Source organism: Monomorium pharaonis, chromosome 8 (assembly GCF_013373865.1).
Source record: "Monomorium pharaonis isolate MP-MQ-018 chromosome 8, ASM1337386v2, whole genome shotgun sequence".
Lineage (NCBI taxonomy): Eukaryota > Metazoa > Arthropoda > Insecta > Hymenoptera > Formicidae > Monomorium > Monomorium pharaonis.
Genome location: NC_050474.1, coordinates 4,941,731 through 4,969,722, shown reverse-complemented (window position 1 = coordinate 4,969,722; position 27,992 = coordinate 4,941,731). Strand labels below are relative to the sequence as shown.

Here is a 27,992-nt window from a genome sequence, read left to right as displayed (position 1 = left end):
CTCGTGAGCCGGTAGGCAGGTCTCAAACGATTATTTCCCGTATGATCCTACGTCTATTCGGCGTGGAGTAGCCGGACTCAAGGCTCTCGTCGTACGAGAGGCTGGGCTGCTGCGGTGGTTTTGTGTCCTCGTCGTAGGTCTCCTGGTACGGCAGGCCCGATACGTCGTAAGGTGAATCTGTCGGAGAGAGATACAGCGGGCGATTAATACGAGGCCGGAAGAGGAAGACGAAACGAGGCCTCCAACCAACCTCGAGGGGATGGAGGAGGCATACCGCGAAACAATGTAGTGCAGCCGCGGAAGATCGATGTAACGTACGATATAATCTATAACCCAGCTGCAACCCCGGCACGCACACCGGCAATATAGGGACTGTCATTAGAAGCTAAAGGCGAACTGGACGAGGGAGTCACGTGAAACGATCGTAAGGCTTAATACTGACCGACGTGTTTCTGAGACTTGACGACGGTGGCGAAGGGTTCCGTGCAGAACTGCTGCCGGCTCAGATTATGGCTCTCCCTGTAATCCTCTCGCTGCGGGAGATAATGAGGGTGCGTGGGATAATCAGACTCGGTGGTGCCGTACCCGGCGAGATCGTACGGCTGGTTAACCCCGTTCGCCGCGGCGGACTTCATTTGCCATATCGAGTCCTGCGAGTTGACGGAGCCGCCGTTGTTGGAATTCGAGTAGCTGTTGTCCATGTAGCCCATATTCACGCCTGTGAAAAATCCCAAAAATAACGTATCCGCATACTTCAATATAAACATACTATTTACTATTTTCCGCGATAGTTTACCGTTGATATTGTGATTAGGCTGATGATAGCCGTATCCTGATTGCGAATAGGCGGGCGTTTTTGAATCCTCCAAAGCCAAAGCGTGATCCAAACTGTGCTCCAGCGCTTTGTTCTCGGCATAATATGGTGGTGGTGGTTGAGTTTGTTGGCCGTTACCTGCCACAAGGCTCGGTCGGACGCTACGTAAATAAAGGAAAGAATTCAATGTCTGTGAACCGTGTTTCTCTTCAAAGATCACGCGAGGTAATACATCGTTCAACCTACATTTAATTTTAGTACTTTTCGTTTATAGCGGACAGCATTAATTGCGAATACTTACGCGTTCGAGTCCATTTCATAATCTTTTGCCTTCGTCGCATGTTTCCGCCGGCATCGACAAAACAGTAGCAGCAAGGCTGCAAAGAGTAGAAAAACTGCCCCGCTCACTATCAGGGCGATTAAAGTCGGCGTTCCGAGAGAACCAGCTTGTGCGATGTAGGATGGGCCAACTGCGGGAGAAAATGAACCGCTTGAATTGGCGAAAATTCTCAACAGAGGTACAATTTCTGAAATAACTCCGTTCCGACCGTTTCTGCATTTTACTCAAATTATACAAAATAAATAATTATCAGAAGAAAAATATTATTAAAAGCCTTTAACAATACGCAGTTGATTAATTATTGCAAAATTATTTATTATTAATGAGCTAGAGAAAATATAATTGTTAAGTAAACACACAAACGTTTCCATTACATCGAAAAATAAAGCTTTTAAAATTCATTAAGATTTGCATTATTTATAAACTGCGAGAAGAAATAGTTTTCGATGGAAGTTTCTGTCAATCTTCATGAAAATTTTAATCAAAGAATATTTTCCATCACGATGAAAATCAACGTGATTTAAATTAGCATCAAAATTTGCCAAAAATTCGTTTTTTCCAAAAAGTTAGAAATTTATGTAAAGAGTTTATTCATATTATTATTTCAATTGATCAAAATTTAGCACTAAATTAATTATATTGTAACAATTATATTCTAAAAAAAAACTCTTATTAACAATGTCCAATTTTCCGATTAAAAAACTATAGATTTTAAAATAATTTTAAAATAAATTTATGTTATATAAACAGGTTTGTGCTATCTTTTCTCTTAATTGTTATTATGTATAACTAACTATAAGACAAACTTACTTTCGGCTTCCGCGTACTCGCCACATTTCTGTCGGTCGGCTTTGAGGCACAACCTAACTCTCAGTCGGGGTTCCGAGTCGGCCGCTTCGGGATCGTCCAATATTCCTTCTCTTTGAGTAGGTGCACTTCCGAGAACTTCGAGGGGCCACTCGTCGACGATTCGCCATGAACTATCCGAGCCTCCGTCGAACTTCTCGATAGATGCCACCAACGCCAAGCACGTGGCACCCACGTTAATAGCGAGCGTGCTGCTTTCCGGATCGAAGCTTACTCTAAGCGGTGTGGGTATCTCGGCGACCGTTGTGGTAGCGGTCACCTCGTCAGAATAGTCGGAATGATTCTTGGTGTTGTAGACCTTTACCTTGAAGGTATAAGTCTGATGTTGCTCGAGATTGGTCACGTTACACGGATTCGATCGTCGGCAATCAAGCTCGAGCCATTGGCCGACTGGTCCTCGGGGAGGCGTGCAGTCTGGCGCGACTATCTCGTCACCACCGGCCACTCTTCTATACGAAACGAAGTACTTAGTGATAGGTAGGCCACCGTCGAAACCCAACTGCCACAAAAGAGTGACGTATGTGGGCCCGATTTCCATGGCAGTGATATTGGTCGGCCTCTCCGGCGCTCCCTTAGGCTGCAATCTGATGGTAGACATGACGCTACCCTGAGCATTAGCGGCACGGCAAGTGTAATCGCCGTAATCGGATTCGCGGATGTTGCTCATCCTCAGGACGGACGTGTACGCGTCGTAGTTGTCGCTCGTGGTGGTGATCTCGTAGTGGCCGTCGCTGGAGGAGCCCTGAAGAGTCGCGGCGTTGGTACCAAAGCTCCACTGGAACTCGGGCTTTGGCCAAGCTTGAACCTTGCAGGCCACCTCGGCGGTCTCCCGGAGATTGTAAGCCACTTTGCCGTGCTGATGGAGAACAATGGGCTCGTGCTCTACCTTGAGCATCATCGTGGACTCGACTTTCTTCACCTCGTTACTGAAGACGCAGGTGTACTTGCCGCGATCGCCCGCCACGATTTCGTCGGTCTGCGGACGAGCGTGACCCAGAAAACTCAGCGTGGAATTTACGGTTATTACGCTACCGTGCCCCTCCGACGCCGTCGTAATTACTTTGTAGAGCCTCTCGTCGGCCGTTAATTCTTGATCGTCCTTCAGCCAGCGCACGCTAGGCCGCGGTTTGCCCTGCGCTACGCAGGATACTTGAAACGACGACTCGCCGACTCTGCGATAAGCAAGAAGACGTTACATTTATTAGAACGGAAGATATATCTTGTTCTACCAGCTATTTCATTCGCTGAGCGGCGCATAGTTCACGAAAGAACTATGTAGAAGAAAGCAAACGTAAAGTCCGCAGGCTTTCTGCAATTACATCAACGACGTTTAGTACGACTTGAAAATTAAAGGGCAAAGTAGATGAAGAAAATACGTTGCTTGCAAAAAGCGAATTGTTCTCAGGGCAATAAATTGTTATCTCTCGTGTAAAACAAAACATTCAAAGTGCGCGACAAATATATATATATATATATCTAAAAATATTCATTTCAGAAAGCAACGTTTCCAAAATTTTTTTAAGAATTGTAAGAGCCAAAGAATATTTAAACAGTAAACAATAACTATTTATAACATATAATTTGCAAAAGATAATACTTTTTTAATACAAGTCGAATTTTTTCCTAAAGAAAAAAAGACTAAGAAAACTTTTACACGCGATCCTCTTTACTTACTTCCTCGTGACGTGAGGCTGCAGCTTGGTCAGTATCTTCGGCGGCTGGTGAACGGTAAGGTTCACCGACGCGGCGTCGCCGATGCCGATCTCGTTCATCGCGTGACACTTGTAGGTGCCCTCGCTGCCGAGATGCACCGAATCGATCTCGTACTTTTGACCGGACGGCGGCATCAGGACCATGCCGCCGTCACCCTCCTTCCACCACTTGTATTGCGGCTCGGGATAGCCGGCCGGGCTGGCCATGCACGTGAGTATCACCCGCGAGCCTTCGACGGCGACCGGCGAGTCCGGGGTTACCCTGGCTGGACCAGGCTTGTGTCGCACTCGGATCGTCACGGTGGCAAAGGCCGAATGGTTTCTGCGTTCACCGCCGGTGGGGTGAATCGTGTTCACCGCGCGACACGTGTAATTACCGGCGTGCTCCGCGTTAACGCGGGTCAGTCGCAGGATCGAACCTGGCTGCCTGAACTCCGGTCGGCCGTCCCGCAGCCATTCGATCACGGACGGGGTCGGGTTGGCGGACACGTTGCAATGGACGGTCACGCTGTCCTCCACATCGGCCACGCGAACGGTGTCACCCTCGATGGACACCGTGGGCGGGTAAAGCACGTCCAGAACCAGAGAGGCGTCGGTACGCCTGCCGAGTCCGTTGTCCGCCTGGCAGGTATACCTACCGACGTCCTGTAGCGTCACCTTGGGTATCACGTGCTCGAAGTTAGTGGCGATGAAACTGCCGTCCCGCCACCAGCGTACCATGCCGACCCTCGGCTTCGAGTCTACGTGACACTTGAGGGTCGTCGTGCCGTTCACTTCGACCTTGAGCGGGTTATCAGGGCCGACGGACACGCGTGGGAAGTAGTTGACATCGAGCGTCACCGAGGCGTCCAGGGTATCGCCCTCGCGCATCGCTCGGTTTCTCACGACGCATCGGAAGATCGCCCGATCGTCTTCCCGCGTGGGCTCGACCATCAGGGTCCTGCCGGTGTGCAGAAGCGTGCTGCTGTTACCGCGGTACCACCTCACCTCCGGCTCGGGGCTGCCGCCGTAGGTGTTGCACTGCAGCTCGAGCCTCTGGCCCTCGGTGGCCGGCGCAGAGGTCGGCGATATCGACGGCGGACCCGGCGCCCTCAGCACCGTCAGGGTGATGTACTTCCTGTGGAGATCGGTGCCGGTGCTGCTGACCTTCACCCTACATTCGTACTTGCCGTTGTCACGCTCGTAGGACACGTTTCTTATCTGCAGATCGTAACGGCCCTCCTGCAGGTTCATGTACACCTTGTAGTTCGGCGACAGCGAACGGCCCTCGATCGCCGCGTTGTCGAGATTGTTGTTCGTGTGGGTCAGCCAGAAGCACGTAACGTTTTCCCGCGGTGGCGGAAATCGACACTGCAACTGCACCGTCGAGCCCTCGTGCGTATCCATCTGCGTCTCGTCGACGCGCGCTCTGACAGGTGCTGAAACAAAAAGGAATAAAATTCGTTAGCGAACGAATGAAACGAATACATCGACTAAAACTAAACTGGGTGTTTCAAAGCGAACTCCCATTGCGAAATAAAAGAGATGAATGTAGCAGCTTTTTTTAACGTATTTTATATATATGCATATATAATGCGTTAAAAAAAGCTGCTATTGCTATTTATATATATATATATATATATATATATATATATATATATATATATATATATATAATATAATACATATTTTTTGCGTGATAGCTATAGGCGGTGACAATATTAAACGGACAATCTTAAACGGACGATCGATCGGTCGTCGCGGTAACCCGATAACCCCGTGACCCGGCGAGGAATCGACCGCATGGGAGACGCTCGATGTGTAAGAATCGATCGGTCTCTCTATCGTCGCGCTTTACAGTTTCGCTCGTACACGCATTTTCCATTAAGACGAAATAAATTTCGCGGACGCGTGAAACCCACGTTTATAGTCGCGTCGAAGCACACGCCACGCCGCCGCTACTGCGTGGGACCGCGATAATGGAGATACAAATTACCTGTCGGGAGTCAACCTAGTTTTTGGGTTCACCGACTCCCTGCCGAGAGTTCATCTTTTACGCAATTAACGCCAGACGACAGACACCGGCTGCGTGCCGTTTCGCCAGGCGTTAACAATACCGATTGTCGACGTACCCCATGCGTACCGAGTGTGATTAAAGCAAGTGGGGGAATAATACGCCGGCATTTAGCGTAGGGCGTCGGATATTCGTGCCGTGTCGCATTTACGAAATAATGAGCAAGCGAAGACGGTTCGTCACCAGCTACGGTTACATGCGCGAGCTGCGTGAATTCCTCCTGCTGTCTTTACAATGTCGACGACGACGACGACGACGACGACGACGGTGGTGGCAGCCGGCTGCGGCGGCAGTACCGTTAGAGAATATCCGGAACGCTGGCATTCTGTACGGAGAAATTGGTTTATCCTCACCCAGTGTTTTCGCTGTAAACTCCCCAATTAAAATGCAAAGGATGACGATCGTAAAGATTAATTTCGGGAGGAGGAATGCGGAAAAGTCGAGGAAAAAAATTTTTATTACCTCCCAAATAATTCGCATTAATTCGTCCATTACAATGGCATGCGTTCAATTTTAATGCCTGCATGCATTCGTGGAGAGCTACTATTGTAACGTGTACTTCGACAACGAGCATTGAACGAGTTCCAGTTCGTTCCTGTTGCTCTCTCTCTCTCTAAAATCTCCCCCTCCCCCCCTCTCTCTCTCACACACGCGCACACTCTTTTCTCGAAAATTTCACTCACTAAAATACATTTCATAAAAAATCTATTACGCACAAAGCTGTTACGGACGAATAACCAATATGTGTGCTACAACTGTAATTTTGAAATAGAAGATAAAAAATGTCATAATACAAAAGCGATAGTCATGAACAATTTTTTTTATGTTTGTGGATTTCACGGTACAAATACTTGTTAAACGATTCCTATTTTGAAATAACGTTTGTTTTGTGTGCGTAAGTATTTTCAAGTTGAAGTCTGATTGTTATATCCTTATGGAAGAAATAAAAAAAAACATATATCAGCATTCCAACGCTGTTTGTACGTTTCGCAGTAAAACGGTGGAAACAACACGTCATTCCCATTCACTTCTCCATCGGCATCGTTACGTTTGTACAGTGAATGTAAATGGCAAAAATTACCGAATATGAATTTTTGGTAATATTTTATATAAATTAAAAAGGGAGCACATGTAGAATTCAGTTTTAATTAAAAAATTTAATCATAATCGCGAGTGAGAACAATGACGTGAAATGAAAAAGGTACTGTTTCACAAAAATGCAATTGATAAATTTATTTATAATTACTGCCGCCCATTTCCTTTTGGGAAGATTTAACGGTACAATTAGGCAATTTAAACGAAATAGAATTATAAAATTTTTCTTCGGGCTCTCAATTTATTTGCAACTCGCGAAGAAACAATCACTAAATCAGTCAATAAAAAAATTAATCGAAAAAGAGAGAGAGAGAGAATGCGTAATATTTAAAAAATGTTTTTGATATACCTACGTATTAATAATTTTGGTACGTTATACAGACGGTTTTATCATTATAAAAATCGATTTTCACACATGACACAGCATCATGGCGTGTCGTTATCGTAACGTAACATCGAATGTCGACACAAATCATTGCGAAAATCGAATAGCGCAGCGCGGCGACGTTGAAAACTAATAGCACCGCACTGTCGTGACCACCAAATGTTGCGATATTTACAGTGGACTCCTCCTGATGCTGGTCGCCATGTTAACCAAAATTAACTAAACGTCCTTTCTAAATCATAATCGACGCAAAAAAAAGCGTAGGTTACGCGACGAGGTTCTAGTGGAAGCGGCAAATATGTTATTCATTCGACTGCTTCCATAAAGGAAAGGATTGCTTGTGATATTTAACAATGAAGCTTATGAAGTACGTTGTGACGTACATACGTCTTGTGTGTCACAATTTCGTACATTCAAATGGGAACTCTATGAGTCAGTTGGGTTCGTCTGTACATCTATCTGTCCGACTTGCCGTGCCCCGTCACCTACGAGCTTAGCCATTCAAAGCTGGAATTTTCCGATTCGCGATAAATAAGTATCACTAAAAAAAAACATTGTTAATTTAACAACTATTTCCAGCTAAATAAAAATTTTTTCAGTTCAAGAATTTATGCATTTAACTTAAATGCACGAATTTCAATTCAAGTATTTATATATTATTATTAATTGAAATTAGTTAATTGAAATATTATTATTAATTGAAATTAGTTAATTAAAATATATAAATACTTAATTGAATGGACAAAATTTAATTTAGTTGGAAAGTTTAGTTAAATTAAAAATGTTGCTAATTTAATTTAACTTAAATTGGCAACATTGTTTTCTCGGTGTATATCTCGATATATCGATGCTAATAATTGATTCTTCTCATCGAAATAGGAACTCTGGAATATATACGAATTCAGAATTACGAAGTAACGAAGGATGGATAAGAAATGCAAATTTCTCCAAGTAATTTCAAAAAAGTAAAGAGGCAGGGTAACGAACGCAATCTTATTTTATTATTTTATTGTCGAGTAAGAGAGAGAGAAAGAGAGAGAAGGGGCATAAAAAAGCGGAACAGAGATTTAAATTCCCCTCTCGGTGAATCTTTGGTGGGATCTTTGTATCAGAAATTTTCTGTGACAAATTCGCCGCACGGTGAAATAAATCTTTTGACCTTTTACGATTTCCAATGTAGAACCTACTTTGCGCCCGGCAATGTGTACATACACGTTCGCATTACATACCGCGACTGTCGGCCACGAGGCACTGTCAAATGGTGGAAACGGCCACGTTTCTCGCGGCGAACGTATCCTCTCGTCATTGGGTCGCGTAACGGTAAAACCGCCGGTCGACTCGACTCGTCAACGCTATTGAGGATCGTCCTCTTCCGCCGTGCGCCATTTTGTGCTTGGAAACGTTGGAGCACATCCTGCCCTCCTCCTCCTCTCTTTCTGCCTCCACTCGCTCGCGTATATCGCACAGCAAACGCGGTTTATCTTGTCCCTTTTCGATTTATTCGTCTACGTGCCATTTGATCCTCCCATTTGTTCATTCGTTCATTTACCTGTCCACCGATCCGTACGTCTGTCGCTTCGTATATCCGTGCATTGACCTATTATCTCGCTTCGGTCTTCTTCGCCCACGTCGTTTGCCCAAAACTTTTCTTCCCCTCGTCATCCCACGCTGACGTTCGCTCACCCGCACGCGAATCTCGAAACTCGCAGTTTCCTTCGAGAACGCACACCATTATATTATATTTTTACGCGTGAATGAATTCCAGCAGTTGGCGATTTTTAATCGTGCCCGAAGGGAGATCTTTAAAAATGTGTAGCAAACCGACGTTATCAGAGTAGTTCAATAGATGCAAAAAAATCCTTTCAAATCTCCAATGTCCATTTCGCAAAAAAATATATATATATCTATATATCTATATATTAGACTTGTCCTCCTTTGTGCAGCAATCAATAACGAATTATAACGTTAAAAAAAACGAGAAATCGTATCCAATTTTTCCGCACTTTACATAGAAACAATATCATTAAATATTGACGCTGTTATGTTCAATACAGCAGCTAGAAATAACGCTAAAAATTCTCTACTGAGAACGTCGCAGTTTCGATTATTAGCCAGTAATGGATTATTATTGGAGCAGCAGTGATCACTAAGGCAACGTTAAACCCGTTTAACGGTATCGGCAGTTTTTCCTTGGATTTTTAAAAGTTGTGAAGGCTGAGGAAGAAAAATGAAGGAAGTTGGATGGGATATGAAAGATCAAGAGAGAGGAAGTTCTGCAAAATTTAATCAGCTTTCGGATTTAACGTTGTTCTTTGAAAAATCAATATGATATCTAAAACATCCAGCGCAAAAATGCCACGAACTGATATAAATGTCTAATGGCTGATGTTTGCGAAAAAATTTGACTTTTTCGCTCGGCGGTCCAGATGGCAAAGCTGGTTTTTCGTTTCTTTCCATATCGATGCTCCGCCAAGCATCAGGAAATTATGCCTTTATATATGATTTCTGTATATATCGCTCCGCTCTCTCTTTCTCTCTCGTTCTCGCTCTCTCGCAAACTTCGCGTCGATATGTCGCAAGTGTTGCCACGATTTGTCGTCGTAAGACGCTTTTAGACCAACTTTAAACCGTTATGTTGTGTGCTCCTCGCGAACGGAGTTATGTTGCCTGACAAAATCAACTTTCCTCGGCAGGTTATTCCGCTCTGTTCTACATTTCCTTCAAAGAGAGAGAGAGAGACTCTTACTTTTGCTCAAATCCATTTTCTAAGCAAGTTTCGAAAGTACTCAGCTCCGAGTCTTTGCGTGCGCTACGCGCGTTGCGTGCACCGATTTCTTCGCGACAAGATACGGCCGTTTAAAAGTGGCGCATTAATCTCTTTTACCGTACTAGGATCGATCCCAGTTAGATCGATCTAAGAAGTGGAGCAAAAACTTACAAAGGGTGTCGGCGCTCTTACCATTCGTCACTTCTCGCACAGTCGCGACTATCGCCCTTTTCAATCGTTCATTCTCCCGCGCAGCAACAACGTCTTGTGTCATCGATATTAAATCGATACCCCTGCGCGATTAGAGTTACCCTCGCAATCGGAAATCTATCGGTGCATTTGCGGTGTCACATTACGAAAAAACTTGGTAGATTCTTCTCAGAACGGATCGTTGCTCTCGCTCGTTTTAAAATTCTTTGAATCGCAATTGATGTCTGTGGCTGAAACTGGATAGGTTCAGAGCCCCATATATATTCGCCCGCGGTTTTCCGCTTATGCCGCGATTATGCGTGACGCGAGAAACGGGGTGGATGGAACCCCGGCGCCAACCCGCACAATATATCTTATTGTCGTGCGTTTCTTTCGCCCCCCCCGGCCCTTCTTCATTCCCGTCTCTCCGGATGTTCGCCCGTCTCGTTATCATCCCTTTGTAGTTTCACTCCGCGGCTTTCCCACCTTTTTTTTGTCAATTGTATGACGGCGGATCTAAATTAAGGTTCTTATCCCACACCCCCCTTCCTCTCTTTTTAAAGGGAAGTCTCTTACGCTAAAACTTTCTCCCATAATGAATGTTTAACCGCGAAGCGGTACGGTCGCATGTTGCGCGCCTGTCGATTCGCATAACGGCGCGCGTTCACCTTGTGTTCTCCTGTTGAAAGTATGATGAACCGTACACCTGCAGTGTGTATAGTCCGTCCTATTCCTATATACGCGAATATCACCTACCGTAATACTTCTATGTATAGCAATATTATCAACATAGTTCCGCGCGTACATTGCGCTTTTACGTAGTTATGCAAGCATAAAAGAATTATCTCAATATTTTGCGTTCAAATATCAGATGATACTGCTGAAGGGAAATATTCTGATATCGCTCTGTCCGTAGTAGCGATATAACAATGGATAATATACTAAATAACAGTCGTTTCTCTTTTACCGTTTTTCGTTGTCGGACGATATAAAGGACACGTTTAAATTTTATCAGGTCGGCCGCGGCAACGGCGCTGCGTTACGTTATAACGAGTCATTCTATTAGTTCAGTTGTTACAGCAGCAGCAGCAGCACCAGCAGCAGCAGTAACAGTAGTGGCATAGCAGCAGTAACAGCAGCAGCACTTGTTATGATGCGTCATATCGCGTGCGACCGCGGCGCAGATTCTACGCGACACAGAAATTCGTCGAGTATTGCAAACAATTTGCGCGGCGCGTGACGCTCGGCAGCGGCGGCGGAACAACAAACTTTCGACAAATTAATGGCCCGATAGACGTAAAGCTATATCCACGGTAATCGATATTTATGGCTGCGTGCACCGGCACAAATGAACAAAGCCGGCCCGCGTATATCACCTGGGGGCCGGGAGTAATTAAGACAGCGCGTAATGCATAACGGATAATTCGCGCGACGTTTAGACGGGGCGACGAACGGCTTCGTCGTCGTCGTCGTCGTTTCCCGCACCAGGATGGAACAACGTCCCTCCGCGTCCGCGAAACTTTATGCGCACGTGTACCGACATATACGCGCGCAAACACACACACACACACACACACAACGCGTGATCCACAATTACCGTACGTAGCAGTTCCTGAACCAGACCACTGTTACGTACGTGCCGCAACACGTTTCTATTCTTGAATCGTTTATGCGGAGCGCGGTTCCTTTTTTCAACAAGCAGAACCTAAACTACAGTACCCTCATAAACCTCCCGCTGCGCCGTTAGATCATTACCTGTCGCAACTCATTTACCCTTTTTTTTCTTTATTTACATTTCTTCTCTGAATTTTCACAATCGCTCGTTACAGTCCTGTCCATAAAAAAAAAAAACAGATCTTTACCAATCTCGACATTTATTCTCTCTTTTTCTAAAAAAATTGCATCGGTCAATATTAGGACGTGTTATCGTGTTATTGACAACAAGTGTTTAACGAAAATTTCACCTCTCTTATTCGGGCAAAGACCCCGCTCGATTCGGAACAGTTAGCTCTCCGCCGCTCGTGGCGGATAAACCTTCACTTCGCTTGCTCTAAATAAAGTATTGATAAGAGAACGGTTGTGTATTTTCTTTTTGTTTAAAATATCGCGTCGCGTCGGACGCGTGACAACGAGGAGTCGAAATAAAGAGAAGCGGTTGTACTATTCCCCTCAGCCTTGGGATATCTTTTTAATCGTCCGAGCGTTGCTTAAGTCACATTATCACAAAATGTTAACTCGGGGTTATCTACCATTAAAAAGGCAAATACTCTCTCTCTCTCTCTCTCTCTTTTTTCTATGGGTTTGAGACACCCTGTATAGTGTGGCATAACGGGGTTACGCGCAATATGGACTTGCGTAAATACAGCTTAGTCATGCAGGTAACACACAACAATCATACCGATCTCTCGTAGGTGTTCGATACACGATGTGTGCATACACGGCGCGCGCACACCTTTACCCTTCGGTGTGCCAATTGCGAAACTGTTAATGCTGCATAATGCAAGACGTGGCGACATACAATGTGTCGGGCACGTAATGGATTTTTCGGAGGTCCCCGGGTTTCCCCAGTCCTCCCAGTAAGGAAATTGCTCTCCCGCGTTCCCGGGAGAGAACGATAACGAGACAGAAAAGAATTACGATACCGTTAAAAATTTTAAATTTACGAATTAAAGTTATGGAATTAACGAAAAAAATGCGAACGTAGGAATGCGCTCGGATTGCATTACCGTTCAATTTGCGCAACGTTCGAATCTGCATTCATACATATATTCGGAATTAATTCCCCTTTTAGGTTCCTGAAAATCTGCCAAAAAACGGCGTCGCGCGAATTTTCGACGTCGAACATTTAATTTCGAAATTAATCTCGGAAGGAACATGCAGCATATTAGTTTGAAATCAGGCCGCACAAAGTTCAAGTGACTCAATATATAGGTAGTCTGCGTGTAACATGAACGTCTCCCTAGTTTCGGCGCCAGCGGGGTATGAATTTCCAAGACGCGTTGCTCCATTTTAAAGCAACAGCTCGATATTCCGGGCGACACTTTGTGCAATATTAAGAGGGCACAGGATTAGCCAATTGGCGTAAGTAAAAGCGGTCGTGAGCATCGATCGGCTATCGCGGCAGCCTCTGGGCAGAGCAATTTCGATGTGAAGGCAATTTCTGCGACGTGTTACTCGCGGGCGGACTGCGAAAAAGTTGTAGAAATCATTATCTCGTGGCAGGCGATAAAGGAAGCGATCTACAAGAACGCGCAGATAGAACTTCGGATAACGGACGTTTACGTGACTTACAGCGATCTTACGAGCGTTATCCGCCAGCCAGCGTGGAAAAGGAAGAAGTGGAGTTTAATATCTTTCGTATTTAGCTTAAAGCACAATACGAGGAGGGGCTTGCGCGTTATGCTTTTGTATTTTTCTCTCGGTCGGGTCTGCGCGCTCTTTTGTGCTCCTCCTCTCGTTAGAATGAAATTACATCACGAGTTATTTGCTTCGCACTTACCTCTTTATTGGTTTTTATCGTACCGATAATTCGAATCGAATTTCTCAAATGTGGGAAGTTACATTTTAGCATTCGCCGTCACGTTAAATCTCCCGTAAAAATTAGTCGGAAATTCACAAATGGCTCCGAGCTTGAAATTTCATTCGGTTCGCGCTGCAGACGAGCGTATATTCGTAACTTGTTAACGTAAACTGCTCCACGTTCAAAATTTGCCTGTCCCGAGTAGGAAGTGAAATTCAACACGTTGTCGAAGGAATGCCACGTGGTGTCGTGTTCCGAACGCAATCCTACTGTGATTTACTGTCGTAGGTACAGTTAAAACCGTGGCGTTGAAACGTTTCCTACGTTGGGAGTTGTTGCGTCAGATTGGCTGTACATATATAAAATCACGTGAAAGATGGAAAAAAGATTTCAATAATAACGACGCTGTTGTTTCGGATTAGCGCCGCACTGAAAACTGTTGTACACGTATATTTTCCCCCAACTGCATTCGTAACGAATAATTTTATTCCAAGTGTATATCTTTGGTATTACAATATTTAATATAATTAATTGCAAAGCCGATAATTAAATAAACATCAACCGCGAGTGGAACAAACACAATTTCCAAGACGCTTAATACAGTAGCCGCCAAAAGTTTCCGGTCAGTAGGTAATTTTATACCAGATAATGAATAAGGATCTAATATATCAAATCCAATTTAGTTCAGTATCAAAAGTTATCGTGTATACTATAAAAAGTACCGTAATCTTGATTTCACTATGACGAGAGTTTCATTAATTTCGATATTAATAAACTCAATTATTTATTAGTCGAAAATCTTTAGCAGCCACTGTAGATCTATAAAATATGGCGATCGAAATTAAATTCCTATCCGCCGTTGCGATTTTAACCGGCGCGACCCGCGGCGATGAATTTAGCCATCGAGTTTTAATACAGTCGAACCCTTTCTAAATTTATCTTCTCGCCGCCCGGGAGCTCGCGAAAACGGCGTCAGCCTCCAGCTCGCGACCCGCAACCCTGCAGTTTGGTTGCAGTAAATCACGCGAAAAACAGACGGAGAGAGAGAGAGAGGCAAAGAGAGAGAGAAAGATAGAGAGAGGAGACGACGAAAACGTCTTTCAACGTTGGGTGGGAGACGCGAGAAAACCGCGACGCGCGCGGGTAACGCGGCGTTGCAACCACGACGTTGCGCCGGTTGCTTTCGGCGTGCACCAATTAAGTCTCTCGCTACGCGAGAGGAAAGAAAAGACGCGTTCGAATTGCGCGGCCAGAAGAAGACGATGCCGCGCGACTTCGGGGTGCATCGCGCGCTAATAAGGAAGCATGATGTACGCTCGGCGTACTGTTTTCCGGATAGATTTACGGTCCGGTGAGCAAAGAATCGGGATGGGGGGTGACGAAGATGAAGACGAAGACGAAGACGACGACAACGACGACGACGACGACGACGGAGCGAGACGAGAATTGTGAAGAGCAAGAAGTGGAGTACGCCCCTCGACGTAAGTTCGACGCTGCTGCTGCTGTTGCTGCTGGTGCTATACTCGCGGCGAGACAAAGAAGTCGCTCTCCTGTCGCCAAACGTCGGCGTGACTGTCGACTGTGTTTCTCCCCCCCCCCCTCCGTTGGTCGCGCAATCTACGTAATCTACATACGTGTCGTCTCTAAAGTGAGAAAAGATGTTTCGTCACTTTGCGACTTTACACCTGAGCTTACATTGCAGGCGAAGACGGTTGCGCAAAAAGGTGCTCGTCGCAGCAGCCGCGGGAATCTGTTTCCTTTCGTCTCTTTAAATTTATTTTCGCGTCACCTCGTCGCGAAAAAAAAAATTGTACACAAATCAGCTGTACAAGCGCAGTTTTCGCGCGTCAGACGATGAGAGACATGCATTTCATGCAAAACAAGTTGAAATGCATAAAATATCATATTCGGATAAAAGTAAACAGCTTTTAACCGCCTGATATGCATACGACAGAAGAGAAAGAGAAAGAGAAAGAGAAAGAGAGAAATAACGTGGAATAATTACTTCGTGGATTTCATTTTATTTACACGGGGATTCCCTTAAACCCGCGGAAACCCGCGTTGAAAATTTCGAGCGCGCGCTCCCGCCGTCGCGGCAAAGTTGTCTCGAAATTCTCACAGTCATTTCTCGCACCGATGGAAACTGCCGTCCTCGTCGCCGTCGTCGTCGTCGTGCGGGAGCCAGGGACCGCGATGAATTTTCCGCTAGGAATATTATTCCCGCCTGCAGGCGGACCTGGTACGTGAATACGGTACGATATCGCGAGAGGCGCAAACACAATGAACTATCGACAACGACAATTCGAAAACTTTCCAACACTTATGAGTATCTCGAATTATATTCATCATCATCATCATCATCCCATCATCAGATATATTATTGAAAATGTGTTTGAGCAAGCGACGGAAGGTATAATAAGAGCCAGGGAAAACAAATTAGCGTTATCACCCGCGATCGAAATGACGAATTACACGGTTCAGAGAAGCGGGGGAGAGATGGGGTGAAAGAGAGAGAGAGAGAGAGAGAGAAGGGGGTAGTTACCTTTTGCCTACCGGTACTCACGCCACCGTCTAGAACACATTATCGTTAGCGAATCTGTCACACAAAACGCGCGCGGCGGCCGCGCCGCACGTTGCACATTTGCTCATTGCATTAATTGCATTAAATCATTATTGGATATTTGGGCGGAAAGACGAGGGAGGCGTGTAAACCGCCGACCAAAAATATGTACACTAATTTGGTAATGCCTGGTTATTAGGTAATAATTCCCGGCAGTAATGCGCGCCCGGTAATACAAATTAACAGCGGCGATTATAGTTTTCCAGCAATTTCTATGACACGGATAGTTTGCCGCGCGAACATTGTTTGATATCGATCGTTGAGATTCGTTTTATGAAGTCGCGGTCGATGAAGTTCGAGAGCGTCCCGCGATATAATTCTGCGAAATTTCGCCAAGTGTTCCGCAATTTAATCACGTCGTCACGAAGGATCTCTTTACTTACTTGTAATCCGCCCGGTATTATTTCGACGAAAGAAAAACGCTCGCGACTGCCGACGTCCGAAAATCGGAGGAACGTTAAATTCTGTAAACCTCATTAACGCGCGACGGTTTTGTCGGAACCGATACACCCGCGATAAATCGCGGCGAGTCTGGCAACAAGCGAGCGTAATCGCGAAGCGAGGAAAGTCGTGCGGTCGTGGCTGATCTCGATCAGCGATTACGGCCGGTTTAAGCTCGTTTACGTACGCAGGGGGCGATAAGCGATTGCCCGGGCGGGCACGGCAATTTTTTCGCATTAATATGCCCGCTAATGAATGCACGCGATATATACTTTTTTATCCAAGACGTCGACTCGCATGCGGCACGCGACGGATTAATGTCGTTGCGCCGCGCCGCCGGGGCATATTGCACGCGTCTCTGTGTGCGCGCCGCTCCAGATTATTAATATCACTCGTCGCCGCTCCTGAATCCTTATTTCGGCGGTTTTGCGCGGCGACCCTCCATAAATCAGCTGCTCGCCACGGACCGCAACCGATACCGGGGATCGTTAACGATTAGGATTAATCTCGCGGGTTACACGCTCCAGGGTGTGTGTGTGTGTGTGTGTGTTTACGTGTGCTTATAGTGTGCACGCGTACGTGTGAGAGAAAGTTCTCGGACGTATGTATATTTATATTATATGAAAACTTAAATTTTTTAATGGAATTTTTCGCTTCTTCTTCTTCTTCTCCACTGAAACATTATGAGTCAGTTGAAATAAAGTTTAGCATAAAAGTTTTAATTTTCTCCATCATAGAAGTATAGGAAGACTGGGGCATAAAATAATTGGATTTTAAGTCGGGCTTCTTTCGCGAACTTTCCACGTGCGTTTCGGAGCGGCGGTAAAAAAAAAAAAATAATAATAACTTGTACCGATATATCCCCTTCAGGCGGCCCGACCTATATAACGTACTTCACTCGTGTAACATGTTTATCAGAAATATATTTCTCCGCCGTGTGCACACGCCGCCCGCACGGAATATGCAATTATTTTAATACAATTATATAATTTTACATTAATGTATTCTTAATTGAATAAAATAATAAAACAATGAACTGAACTGAATAAGCGAACTGTCGCCGCGCGCCGATCGTCGCGTCGTCGGCTCGAACGTGGTGCGTGATACACGATACAGGATGCGTGTTGCAACATCCTGCAGTATTAATCGCGAAACGTGCCGATCGGCCTCTAATGCGAGGCCAAAGAGCCGCGAAACGGGCACGAACAAACGAACGCCGGCATTGCGCGCGGTAAATACCTCGAAAGATATGTTATTCATCATCGATATTATCGACGCCACTGGCAAAACTCGTTATTTGTTTGTACTAAGCTTATACCAGTGCCTCTCAAACGCTCGCCTCGGGGATTCGTGGCATTTCGTCAAGATTTTAATTTACAAAAACGTAAACGCGGTTTCGCTTATCGATCGAAATGTCGTTATCGCACGGTACACGGTGTGGAATTTTACGGAAAACCGTACGTGTGTTAACGAGAAGTCCAAGACGAAAGACGTTAAAGTCAACGGAGCACGCGAGAGATAAAAAAATTCATATTTTAATCGCACGGCATTAGGCCGCGCAAGGCTCTCCTTTGTCTTGGGCTTTTGTTAAAAAAAAAAGAAAAAAAGACCAGCGAGCAATATAGAATCGAACGGGACATCGAAGAACAAAGGGGGGAGAAAAGAATATCGAAATTCTCGCGCTCCGTGCGGTCTCTCCCGCCTGTGCTACCCGTTACGTCTCGCCGCAATGTGACCGTGCCTTTAGATGTTTCCTCGCGCGGAAAATATATAAGGAATTTTCTCCGTACGGCTGTCGTTCTCTTATTGTAAGATAAACTTTTCGCTTCGGTATACCGCAGTCTCTGTGTGTATGGTTTCTCTCGGCGGGCGGCGCCTCTCTCCGCAGGCAACACGCACATATTCATCCCACTTCGTCGAGGCGCGTGCCGCTAATGGATTTTAGTTATTTAGAAAACTCTCGGTTTATATATATAAGGGTTTATGTGTGCCCTGCCACTTGTCTGCGCAGACGACCGCAACGAGGAGCGGGAAAACTTTACGTGACCGATTTGGCCGTCCTTTTCGCCGTAATTTGCATGAGGTAGTTCAAAGGTGTTCGCGGATATTACCGAACATCTTCTTTTCGCCCGTCTCTCTTTTTGCCGCAATCTAAATTTCCGCAAGCAGGTAAACATGAAGAGTCCCGTGATGCATCAAATCAAGTTATCATTTTATGTAAATACGGAGTAGATAACTTTGTGTCGAAAATTCGTATCTTCCTTTCATGTAAAATTATTTATTTGTTATTTGTCTCCATAATATGCCATATATGATAAATACTAATTTAAATAAATACCAATATGAATTATTGTTTGTTTCGCGCTTGCAAAATTAATATAAAATATTATTAATTATAAGAACGTGACGTATTCATATCGCTGAAATATTTAAACGAGGGTATTACTTGATGCCATACGATATGGAGTGATACGATAGCGTAGTATGAAATTAAAACTACATTGTATTACATGCATTATGTGCTACGAAGTACATGGGGCGAATGTACATTTAATGGCAGAAAATCTAATAGAATCTTAAAATGTATGACGCAAAATTTATTTATATAATATAATGTTCAGCATTAAACGTGAGAACCGAACACGATCAAATTAAAATGTACGATAAAAAATTGTTTAAACGTCTGAATTGAAAAAAGCCGTTTTTCTTCGGTTAGTTATCTACTAAATATTTTTTTCCTCCACCTTCTCTTTTATTCAATTCAGATACAGATGGAACCTACTACCTTTCGGTTCTCATGTTTCATTTAATACTGAAAAATTTGCGACTGCGCGCAACAAAGAGTTTAGTTTAATATTCAATATTTTTCAAACTAGTTGTAGTTAAAGTTCTCCCGTCCTCGTTTTCGACTCTGAAAGCGATACCAACGCGCTCATCGGTTTTTTTAGAATTGCCATTTCGTGATAGATTTTTTAATTTTTAACATTGATCGTCAACTGGTCTCGCGGCCATAAAAATGCATGCAGTTATTTCACCAGACCGGTTAACGATTAAACATCCCGTTCATCAGCATAAAATTACTTTTCTATTCACATGATAGCTCCCCGCCGCTCGAAGAACTCGTCCGTTCAAAGCACTTTATCTTTCGTTTATCCGAACGACACATATTCAACGTGTTGCGTCCGTTTATTTTTTCCTAACAATTCCCGGAAAAAAGAAACATTCTTTGGACGCCAGTCTGCTGGCGAAAAAGCAATGACATCTCGTGACCTACAATCAATCTGTGCGCCCTTTTGACGTGTGCACGTTTGCTCTCGCGACACCCTGTACATGTCCACGCCCAACAGTGCCTGCGGGCACGACATAACAAAGCGAAAAGCGTTAATGTGTCTGCGGCGCGACAATAACAATACGTCGCGGGGCGCGAGCAGGCCAGCAGCCGAACCTTATTTCACCGCGTCGAATATCATCGCCGTAGGCATTCCTGCGCCGCGTGCGGCCGCCGCGCGATATTGGCAACCCATACGTCCGGGCAATATGACGACGAGAGACGCAATAACGCATGCGAAAAAAAGCGCGTTTTCTCCCCTCTCCTCTCAACGAAAGAGACGCACCACTCCGGCCGACCGTAAGCCTTCTCTCTCTCTCTCTCTCTCTCTCTCTCTCTCTCTCTCGCTCTCTCGCTCTCTCTCGCTTTCGACGCTTTAAAAGCGATCGTATGCCGGCACGCTCATCGGCTTTCGGGATCGACGGGACCATCGGCCAGATGGTAGCATAAAGCAAGACGTATAGAGTGTCATAGAGCGAGTCGCCTGCTTTCTATCAATCATAGATGCTGTAAGCTATTTCGAGGACGTGGATTAACGATTTTTTAAAAAATGTTATATAAATCTCGACTGGAGGAAAAAGAAAAGCAGAAAAATGTAGAGGATTTTGTAGGTAACTGTGATAGGAGAAAGGCGTCCCTTTTTAATTTAAATATTAAAATATTTTATCGTATATCGGATTTGTGGTTGTACGTCTCTAACGTTTGATTCAACATGCCGGGGAAAAAGGGGGAGGGCGGGAAGGATGGAAGGATTCAATAAATAATCGGAGAAAGACGGAAGCTTTTTTAATTCAAAAAAAATTTTTCCCCGCACATCCTATTTGCGATTTGGCGCGCGGCAAAAAAAGAGTTTGGTTTGATATCCAATCTTTTAAAGTACCCGCAACAACTCCGCGCGGAAAATGCCAGGTTTTCCAAGCGCGCGCGCTCCCCGTACGCATCCCGTCCGTATGACGAAGACCGTTCCCCTTCCCTTCCCTCTCTCTCCGCTGCGAGAAGCAAAGGCAGATGTTGAAGCAGCCTACTCAATACTGCAGTATTCGACCTTTGCAATATCTTCTGGCGCGAAACGTACGGTGAAAGTTGGGAAAACTGCCTCGCCTCTGAAGTTACGGCCGTTCTCTCTCTCTTTAGTCGGGCCGGCGAGAACTATCGGTGTACGCGCGCGATGCGCGAAACGATTTGAAAACGGGATATCTCTCTCTCTTTCCTTCCCTCTTTTTCTCTCCTTTTTTTTTCGCATCGCGGCAGCCTCGGCCCTCCCCCTCTCCCTCTCGCCCCTCGGGCGCGGACGAAATAATGCTCCGTACGTGCGTGCGCGTTTACCTCCGACAAATGCGCTCTCGCCCGACATTCATTTCGTTTCCTGCCTTCCTTCCGTCCGGTAATATAAAGAATTAATTCGACGAGACCGTTTCTCCGTTTCGAGAAACGCGCTACGGGCCGCCCGTATCGGTGTGCAGCTATCCCAGCTGCAGTGAAAATATTTGACTCGCGCAGTGTTGTGTGCCGCGGGATCCGCGCGGGCGTAGCGTACAGAGCGGTTAGAATTGCAGTAATACGAACAAACGGACGGAATACCGAAATTCTACCCCGATGAATAATAGCGAAACCTGCGTAACATCGGTAACAGCCCCCAGGCGATCCTCACCGCAACGTTCATCTTAATCGGTCAAAAGCGATCGCCGCGGCTTATCGTTCCTAATCCCGATTGACCGAGAAACGTTTGTCTTCTTCTCGTATTATTACGAGAGTGTCCAATTCGTGCGAATCGTTAATTTGGACACCGCCACAACGGCGTGGGAGGAAAAAAAGGGAAAAAAAAAGGATACCGCGGTAATTTTCGTTTTTATTATTTCCCGGCGTTAAAAATCTGGAGAGAGATTATCTTCGAATTAAAATTCCATTAAAGTGAAATCTACTTGCGGCCGCCTTTCCACTCTCCCCCTCGCCCCTCCGGAAGGGAGGGGGGGGAGGGGAATTGAAAATAAAGATGGATATAAAGCGCAATAAAGGGGACGATATCTACGCGTAATCGCCGCGTACGGAGAGTAAATAATTTTTGATCGCGGCGAATATAACTCAGGGTTACTTCCGCGACGACAAGAAATAAGGGGTCGTTTACGAAAGCCATTAATCGCTTATGTTTCCGCGCGCGCGGAAGAAGAAGAGGTGCGTCGGCGTGCCCCCCTGTGTGCCATTAACACCGAGACGCTCGTAATCTTCTTTTCGTAATGCAACAACGGAGAGGGTAGCGGCACCCTCGCACCTGCGTTGCAGGGCGTGGATGGCGCCGCGTTAAAGAAATGCGAAGTAAGCGTCGTCGAAATTTATCGAGTGGACAGACAGCTTAGAAGCTCGATGCTGGAGGAGCGCGAGCCGGAGAGAAGGGGGGCCGGGCAATAACAGCGGGGAAATTTATTAGGTCTGCCGCAAAGACGTCGTCGATCGATTACTCGATGCCACGTTGCTTTAAATAAACGCTTGTCGCCCGTAAACGTCCCCCGATCTTCCCGTAACTGACTGTCTTCAACCGAATAGCTCTCTTTCCATTTCCAGATCCCTTTTTCCCTTAATTAACTAGCGTAATACCCTGCGAGACATTTATCTGATAAACTTCTTTCCTTCCTCTTCCCCCTCGTCTTTCTCTCTTTCTCTTTATCTCTCTTTTCTCTTTTTATTTTTTCCAAGTACCTTGGATGTTATTTTGAAGACACTTGTGCAAACTAGCCTGCGTGACCGACGCGATTAAATCTATCTCGCATTTCAGACGAAACACAGGTAAACGTACTCGAAACGCAACGGCTCTCCTCCCTACCCTTCGTTCGGTTAAACGTATCACCGGTGTTAAGAAGGAGCATCGCGATTCCCAATCCCCGACCGCTATCCCGGCATTCCCGGCCGATTAGCGGTTAATTACTTTCCGATAATTCCGCGGCGTGATAATGTTTGGTTCGAATCGCGGATCTTCGTGGGAAGCGGCCGTTCCCCGTAGTGAACGACAATTAGAAAACGAACGCGGGGGATTCGTTTAGCGCGGCCGGCTCTCTCCCGTGCGCGATCCTACGATGAGCCGCCCTTGCAGGGTCGATCTCCGAGGAGCCCCGCCGACACCCTCGATCTTTGTTGTCGGGTACAACGCGCGCAACAATGTAATCGGCCGTAACCGCTCGCTCCGATGCAAACGCCCCGCACCTAATTATACCCCCCATCCTCCTCTCCCTCCCTAATTAAAGCTCTATGTGCGCCCACGCGAAAACTGCCGTCCGGCTGTAACAAACAAGGGACTGCCGTTCGATTGTTCGTGTATCCGATCAGACATGTAAATTTTGACGCGAAATCTTGCGGCAAGCGTTGCGCGCGCCGCGCCGTTGCGATTTAACGCGAGAAAAAGTTTCTCTCGCGGTTGAGGCACGACGCGCGTAACCTTGGGCGTATGCAAATTATCACTCCTCTCCCCCCCCGTTCCCTCACCTCGTCCCTTTCCCGCTTCTCGTTACAGCGTTGCGAGTTCTCGTTGCGGGCACCATTGCGCCACGACGAGAGGCGAGAGCCGAGCGATTAAAGCGGAAACCGGCGGCTGTTTAACTTGCCCGCGCGTTTGACATGCCACAAAGGGCCGATCTGTGTAACACCATCTTACATCGGTGCATCTGCATTTCTGGCACCCACGAGCGTTGTATTCGTGAGCAAACTTCCGCCCTCCGTCCCTCATGGCCTTTAATCGTCCGTCTTAAACCTTAAGGTCCTTAGGCGAGGAATTTTGTATACCTTGCACTCTTGAATTTATATATCTGTTCATCTACTTTTTAATATTTCGATAGTTCAGGACAATTGAATTGGAATCCATATTTCATCTCGCGAAGCAGCCTACATATTGCGACTTTCATATACTCGAGTACAAATAAAGTGAGACTGACTGAGAAAGCGGCTTAGAGGTCCCAGAGGAGGGAAGATACACGTCCGAGAGTTAAGAACGTTGATGCAATATTAACACGCGATTTTGCACCGCTACACAATATCGATGAAGACACAGGTTAAAGGTAATGTTTCGAAGATTTATCAACAAGGACATTTTACACTTGTCAAAAGTGTGCAACTCGTCACATACGGAAGCTGAGAGCTTGAAAAGAAACGTGAAAATAGCGAAATACATGGATAGATAGATAGATATCTGCTGTACAAGTAGACATCTTTCGATATCATGAAATTTTCTCCACATTTTAACTCCGGTATGTTACTGGATAAACTTTTACTTCATACTCAATTAAAATTTAATCAATTTTTGCTATTGTTATATTGTTATTAAAATTTTGATAGCTTAAACTAGCATTTAACATTTGCAAGACACACTGAAAAAGAGTTTAGTATAATAATCAAGTTTTGTGAAATGTAAAATAATTTTAATTAAATTTAGTTAATAAAATCAAATATTTAGTAATATTTAGTAACTATATTAATAATTACCAATTACTATTAGTTAAACGGTTGTCAAACAATTATTATAATCAAACATTTAATTGAAATTATTTCACTAAAGTAATTATCATCTAAGCTCGATAATTATTACCAAACTCTCTTTCTCAGTATATTAAATACAAAAGCGTAAAAATTTTTAATTATGTGGATGAAGTTTCATCCAGAGTGTTACACTAAAAAAAATCTAAATAAATATTTGGATAGATGGTGCGAAATAAATATATTATTTAGAAAATAAAACACAAATTCGTTAAAGTTGACACAATCAATTTTTGGTTGCAATTACTGAACATTCAATAATTGATCATATTTCAACTAAATTATTATTTCACAATGTACCAAATTTCTACTCGGACAATAAAATTATCTTTTTAGTAAAAAAATACGAGCAACATGTTAATGACAATACACCGATTAAATCTCTTATTTACGTTGTTGAAAAGATAAATTATTATTATTATTATTATTATTATTTTCCTGACCGGTCGCGGTCGCGTTGATGCCGCTTGGGTAGCGCGTTTTCGAAGCACTCTTCCATGAAACTACTTGCCGCTCGAGATCAGCAGCGTGACCGCATACCCCGCGACTTGTCCTTGGATTACGAATTTTTTCAACACCACTTTACAACACGGCCGATAATATTTGTGAATTCGTCGAGGGCAATCGAGTCGAGAGGCTTTCTTTAATCGTCGATTCGGTCGGAATGAGGTTGCCCGTGCGGCAGACGATCTAGATTCCAGATTATCTCCGAAAGTCGCCCGCGGCACCACGGAGGTTTCTCCAATTTTAACGCCGATATTACGATCCGATTACCGTCCTACATCCCAAGCGCGTGTAACTGGCGCGCGGAAAGACAAGAAGTAGCGAAAACTTGGCAAAAAGCGTCCTTTTGTATTCTCGACGATATTTCTGTCGCGCGCCGCACGTATTTCCTAATCGATCCGCGGCCGATGGCGGTGGTTATAGCAGGCCGTTCAGATTTCCTCAGCACAGTCCCCTCCGACGGTTAACGATTAGGAGATACACCTCGTGCCACTTTGCAACTCTTCGCAACTCATGATTTTTATATCCAGCCTATTCCCCCTGCGCGCGCGTGCGATTCACGCTATTTCGCCTTTGTCTCCATCGATTGCGAGGCCGAAGTCTAGGTGCTGGTTTCGTTTCGACGCGGAAATTCTCGCTATCCTCCGACAGTTTCCGCGGAAAGAGTAACGTCGTCGTCGTCGGCACACCACTCGCTCGCAAAGTTTCGTGCCCTAATCATCCGTCTCCCACCTACCGTGATATCCTTAAACTTTTATGCCACAGCCTTTGTTATACCTTCCCGCCTACATGTCGACCGCAACGCGATGCGTCTAAGAAACGATAGCATTTCGCTTTAAGCAATCCGAGAAGGGCAAATGTCGAGGGTGCAGCATCTCGATCAGCAGCGAGGCATCGGATGCTCTCTGGATTCTCCCTCCTCTGCCTCCTCCTCCTCCTCCTCCTCCCAACCGGCGTTGTCCCGATGCAACGCGGCGTGCAGCAATATCCGCGGCCCACGCAATCCACGCGAATCCGGTTTCATTCCTCGACACGCATTCACCCCTCGGCTCCTCGTCTCCCGCAAACGTGTTGCGCTGCGCGCCGCAGAATCATCAATTTATTCGATATTATTTATATATGGGAAGAGGTGGCCGAGAGCGACCCGACCGACCGACTACTCGCCCGAAGCCGCGAGTGCCCTGAATCGTTCATTAATTAACTGCCGCCTCGCGAGCGCGCGCGTTTCGACGGAATTAGTTTTTAATCATAGCGTCCGCGTAGAGCGTTGCCACGTTCGTTAGGCAGAGACTGCGTTCCTCTTCCTCCTCCTCTATCTCGTTTGGCGGATACTCACCGGTGCAGAGCAGCAATAGGTTCATTATCGCGATCCGCGTGCGGTGGTTGATGATCCTCCACGGCTTTCTATCCATGGCTGGTATACCTTGGGCGCGGGGAGGCTGAGTAAACTTCACGGAGTAACTTCACACGCGCGGGATAGTAATTTCGCACACACACACACTGTGTTTTCTCCTCTGCTGCACTTTTGCCGCGTTCGCGCGGCTCCTCCTCGCGCGCGCGCGGGCGCGTAGGAAGGTAGTAGAAACCGGGGGGGGCTGCACACCTCCAGATACGAATATGCACGTCGATCGAAATCGGAGCGGCGCAACCAACAAACGCACTTGCCGTGATGATCACGTATAGAGACTTTTTTTTTCCTTTTCGCCCCCCTCTGTCACGCGGCTTTCACCACCTTCACCTTCCTCTCACAGGCCCGCGGCATCACACGCGCGCAGCACATCCGGACGAGCGAGGAATCCACCGTGAGATTCACGTCGCGCCGGCGACGGCGAAGGCGAGCACGGGCGCGCACGCCGCATCGTCTCTTCACTCACACGGAGGCTCTGCCTTTCTCTTCTCTCCTTTCCTTCCCTTATCCCCCGGGTCGTCGGTCGCTACCGTCCGTCGGAACCGTCCGTCGTCCGTCGCGAGCGGGTGCTGCTGGTCGCCGGTGGCCTTACGCCAGCGTTGACTCCGCGGCTCCGCGACGATGCGTCAGGATGCGAAAGACACGGCGACGCGCTCCTCCCGGCCGATTCGCGCGCGATCATCGCTCAAATGCGCGCACGGGGATGAGACTCCATTCCCGCACGGGGCGGTGGATCCGTTTGTGTGTGTGATGTGCGTGTGTGTGCGTTACACCGTGTACGGTATGCGTGATGGACCGCGTGCACCTGACGGTATTAATGGCTTTCTGCGGTCGGAGATTTAAATCGGGATTTCCCTCCTCCTCTTCGTCCCGAAGATGGTGGTCCGTCGAACGACTTTTATTGTTTTTTTTTTTTTATATATTCCCCTCTTCCACCGCGGGTCACCGTCCGGCGGCGAAGCGAAGCGACTGCGTTTCCCTTCGAAGCGAGCCCCCTTCGACGTCGGGGGAGGAATGCGACGTGTGTGTCGTAGCAACTCGCGACGCGAGGCTTAAAACTGGAGAAACTGTCGCGCGTCCGTTCGGCACCGCCAGTGCGTCCCTCGACAGTCGCACGGCAACTGAGCCTGTGATCTCATCGCGCCTTTTGCTACCCCCACTTCGGTTTCCTCGCCCCCTCCAGCGGATCACTCGAGCCGCCACGCATAGTGTGCCGCCGTCGTACTACAACCGTCCGCGGCGGCAGAGTGCAACGGCGGCGTCGGCAACGGAGGAGGTGGTGGTGGTGGTGGTAGAACCGGCCAGAGCCGGATGCACACCTGCAGGTGCAAGAGGCGCTAAGGCTCGTCGTAGCGAGAGCAACTCGCTCTTACCTGGGCAGGGCTTCTCAATTTGTCGAGACGCGCGCGCAGGGCGAGAATTTCGTCGACC

At 46.2% G+C, this 27,992-nt stretch overlaps 1 protein-coding gene across 1 annotated transcript; it reads right to left on the bottom strand.

Annotated features, from left to right (window-relative positions):
- LOC105828904 (hemicentin-1) lies at positions 1-26,588 on the bottom strand. Its single transcript, XM_028189999.2, has 7 exons — positions 26,490-26,588; positions 3,696-5,151; positions 1,965-3,193; positions 1,116-1,284; positions 797-975; positions 443-718; positions 1-177 (listed from the first exon to the last, which is right to left on the bottom strand). Exons 1-7 carry the CDS (start codon positions 26,563-26,565, stop codon positions 23-25), a joined length of 3,540 nt encoding a protein of 1,179 aa, XP_028045800.1. The 5' UTR covers positions 26,566-26,588; the 3' UTR covers positions 1-22.
- Between the last annotated feature and the right edge of the window lie 1,404 nt (positions 26,589-27,992).